The following is a 3,526-nucleotide window of genomic DNA, read 5'->3' on the forward strand; positions in this document are numbered from 1 at the left end:
TCGGGGCGGGTCATTAACCCGTTAATTATTAACCTGGTATGTAAGCAGGGTTGACTGGGAGGGAACTTCTGGCAAACAAATGTTTTGGCAGCCTTTCATTTTTCCTACTCTGTGACCGATAGTCAGACTCTGGCTTTCTAGCACATTGCATTGGTCAGTGCCAGAGTTATAATAAACTAGAGTTCGGCGACCTCATACCTCCATGAAAATTTAGAGCTTTTGTAAATTTCATGCAAATGACTACCATTTACATAATTTATGTATGGCGATGTTCATTATTGACTAACGTACACATGTCACAATTATGAAATTCCCAATATCAGTCATTATGTGGATTTGCTATTTCTGTATATATTATGCAAATCAGTTCCTCACTTGCATATTTGGTATCTGCTTATCTCTCACCTATCATAAATTGCATGTGTTACATTTACGTAAGTTCAGCTATTGAAAACAATGGAATTGTACAATTTCCTCATTAATTATGCAAATTAAGTCCTCATTTGCATAAAATGTATATCATTATAAACATCTTTGCCTAAGCTACCTGCATGCCAAAAATGATGGCAATCCATCATTCCTTTCTATAGTTATCCTCTTTGGAGTGTCTTGACAAAAACACCCCTGCAGTTCCACAATTACATGTTAGGGGGCTGAAACTTGCCCCACTTTGCCATGACGTTGAAAGCTATCTACCACCCAAATATCAAAACCATATCATGTCCGGTACAAGAGATACATTGAAAAACTGCTATGATAGAATAAGCTCATTAATTATGCAAATGTAATCTAATTTTGCATAATTTGTATTTTATCTTGTATAACATTGTCTAAGGTACCTACATACCAAAAATCATGAAAATCCATTGTTTCCTTCTTGAGTTATCCACTTCAGAAGTTTCTGACAAAAATGCCCTTGCTATCCCAAAACCAGACGCTAGGGGGCCCAAACTTATGTCACTTATTCCTGAGCACAAGAGCTATCTAACACCCAAAAATTAGGACCATATCTTGTTCAGAACACGAGATAGCAAAACCGGAAGTGGCGCTGCAGTACCAAGGAAAGTTGCTAGGGGGCCCAAAATCTAATCACTTCTAGCTTTCGTCACACCCCACCAACACACCAAATATGAAACTAATCCATCCAGCCGTTCTTGAGTTATCTTGTTGACAGACACACACACACACACACAAACGCAGGGTAAAATATAACCTCCATGACATTTCATGGAGGTAACAAGTACAATATACTAGTACTTTGTCCTGGTAAGCTATCAGTTATAATATTAGGGCTTCATTTTCTTTCCCGTTCGTCGTTATTTGTCTGTCTGGGACTGTCCTTATCATCGGCATAATATATATCATTGCAACTGAATCAGATGCGTCGGAAACCATAAATACGTTACCTACGGTCACTTGGTTTTTTTTTCTAGGTCTCTTGTTCAGAGTGTGTCTGCAACAAGTGTGTTCCTGTTGTGTTGTTCTAGTGGTGTCTCCAGTATGATGGGTGCTACATGTACATTGCTAAATTACCTTTTTTGTCTCCAAGAGCAAGAACTCCTCAGCCTCCTTGGTTAGCAACTCCAGTGGAAGTTTAGAGCTCAGAAATTTGATGGCACATTCCCGGACAGCCTCCTCTCCTTGAAGAATCTGGGAGAAGAGTCCATTCAAAGTGCCTGCAACAAACACATCAAGACAAGAGTGTGATCAAAAGGGCATTATTGGAAATCAATTTGATGACTGGAGACCATAATGTAAATGCAGAAATATTTTAGTTTTCGCGGTGGGCACTTCACCGCAAACATTTTTCCATTATGGTTTTTAGTACAGTACAAACTTAAAACCACCACGAACAGTCCATTTCCCTGCTATGGTTACACCTTGCATAACCGTGCAAGTGACATGTGTTGAGACGTGCACCCTCCCTGCTCTTGCCATTCCTTCCCTTTGCAAACACGTACGGACAAATAACACATATGGCGCGTTGTGCCCTTAGCTTAAGTCAGCAATATCGAGCTTTATTAAGTTCTACTAACTGACTCAATAGGCAAAGCAGGGGTTATGAAGGCTACTCCCTACCCCATTTTGTTGTATAATAATTACAATGCTTACAGTATTGAAGTTAGCTTTAGAATTGTGGAGTCCACTTGTGAATAGACACACGGACTAATCTATTGTATATTGTTCAAATTCTTTCTACACACATGAATGTCTAAATCAGGTGCACATGTGCGTTTGTAATAGAGTATCTATTCCAAAATATAAAAGTCAAGTAATGCAGCAAAAGCAGTATGATTTATGCCTAGGACAGAAAGTATATATGTATGATAAAGCTTACCCATTGCATTGATTTTGAATAATGCAATCAGTGCGGTGGTAACGACACTCAGCTCGCTCGGATCCTCTGGAAAACAAAGATTGGAAGTATTTAACGGCAAAAAGCAGTTACTCAAGCAACTGGACATGATTTTGGAATTTAGTGGGTGAGATGTATGTCCTCAGGATGGCAAATGGTTGGTAGATTTATATGGTGAGTGTGGATGATGTTGGACCAGAAGCTTACATGGAACAAGTACAAGTGAAAGGAGCTTTGTACAGTATTTAAATGTTCTTTGTACAGTAACTGAAAAAAATGTTATCACTCTTTTCATCAAGTGCAATAAACAGTGGACCATGGCCTTACATCCCATCCTGCAACCCTCTCCAGGAGCATGCATGTCAGGACTCAAACTCCCTACATTTGTACCTCTTGCTCCACAGGCAGGGTTACTAACAACTAACATACTCATGTTAGTAATTCATGTTTGTGGTACTAACCTGTCTGGAGCAGTTGAGTCAGAACATCAGAAATCCGGATCAGGTGATCATTGTTGGTTTTGCAGAGGTTTGGCAGCTCCTTGATGGCCTGTCTGCGAATCTAAGAGCAGCAATGAAGTACAATGGCAGGTTATGTTGGAATAATCATCATCAGCAGCCACAGAAGAAAATGTATGCACAAATTCCAATGCCACATGACAGTAATACATACCGAGCTATCTTCATCCTCACACAGGTCCAGCTGTGCATCCAGAGACTTCTCACTCAGGCTGGGGAAGTACTTGAAGAAACGCGGGATGAACTGAGCGGCCAGGCGCTTCACATTATTCTCTCCTTTCACGGCACTGAGGATTTCCAGATATTCTGCTTCATGCTGTGAACAAACAATAATACAAGGAATAACTTATGTTAACTTTGGTTTAGAAAGTGCTTGGAAATTGTTTTTAGTATTCTCAGAAATATTTGATGGAGTTAAGTCTATAGTCAGAGTAACTTACATGTAAATATCAGGCTTATATTAACAGTTATCAAAATACTTTTTTTTCAGTGTCTTCTGCAATTTTGAAATATATTCTGTAACTACAAAGGCCTCCATTTTCTCAACAAACAACATCCATTTATCAATCTTTTGAAAATAAAGACTGCAACAAAAAATATCTCAAAGAACTGTAAAATATCTTAACCTTCCGTTGACATTTTCTACAAATTC

At 39.0% G+C, this 3,526-nt stretch overlaps 1 protein-coding gene across 2 annotated transcripts in view; it reads right to left on the reverse strand.

The window, feature by feature from the left end:
• The window catches only part of LOC118429679 (apoptosis inhibitor 5-like), a 19,925-nt gene that overhangs the window by 13,845 nt on the left and 2,554 nt on the right, over window positions 1–3,526 (reverse strand). For both annotated transcript variants that reach the window (XM_035840275.1, XM_035840274.1), the window contains exons 2-5: window positions 3,029–3,190; window positions 2,818–2,917; window positions 2,339–2,404; window positions 1,534–1,676 (exon numbers count right to left, since the gene is read on the reverse strand). In XM_035840275.1, the coding sequence (XP_035696168.1) occupies window positions 1,534–1,676; window positions 2,339–2,404; window positions 2,818–2,917; window positions 3,029–3,190 (471 nt within the window). The remainder of the gene's footprint in view (window positions 1–1,533; window positions 1,677–2,338; window positions 2,405–2,817; window positions 2,918–3,028; window positions 3,191–3,526) is intronic.

The sequence above is a fragment of the Branchiostoma floridae genome, chromosome 13 (assembly GCF_000003815.2).
Source record: "Branchiostoma floridae strain S238N-H82 chromosome 13, Bfl_VNyyK, whole genome shotgun sequence".
Taxonomy (NCBI): Eukaryota; Metazoa; Chordata; class Leptocardii; order Amphioxiformes; family Branchiostomatidae; genus Branchiostoma; species Branchiostoma floridae.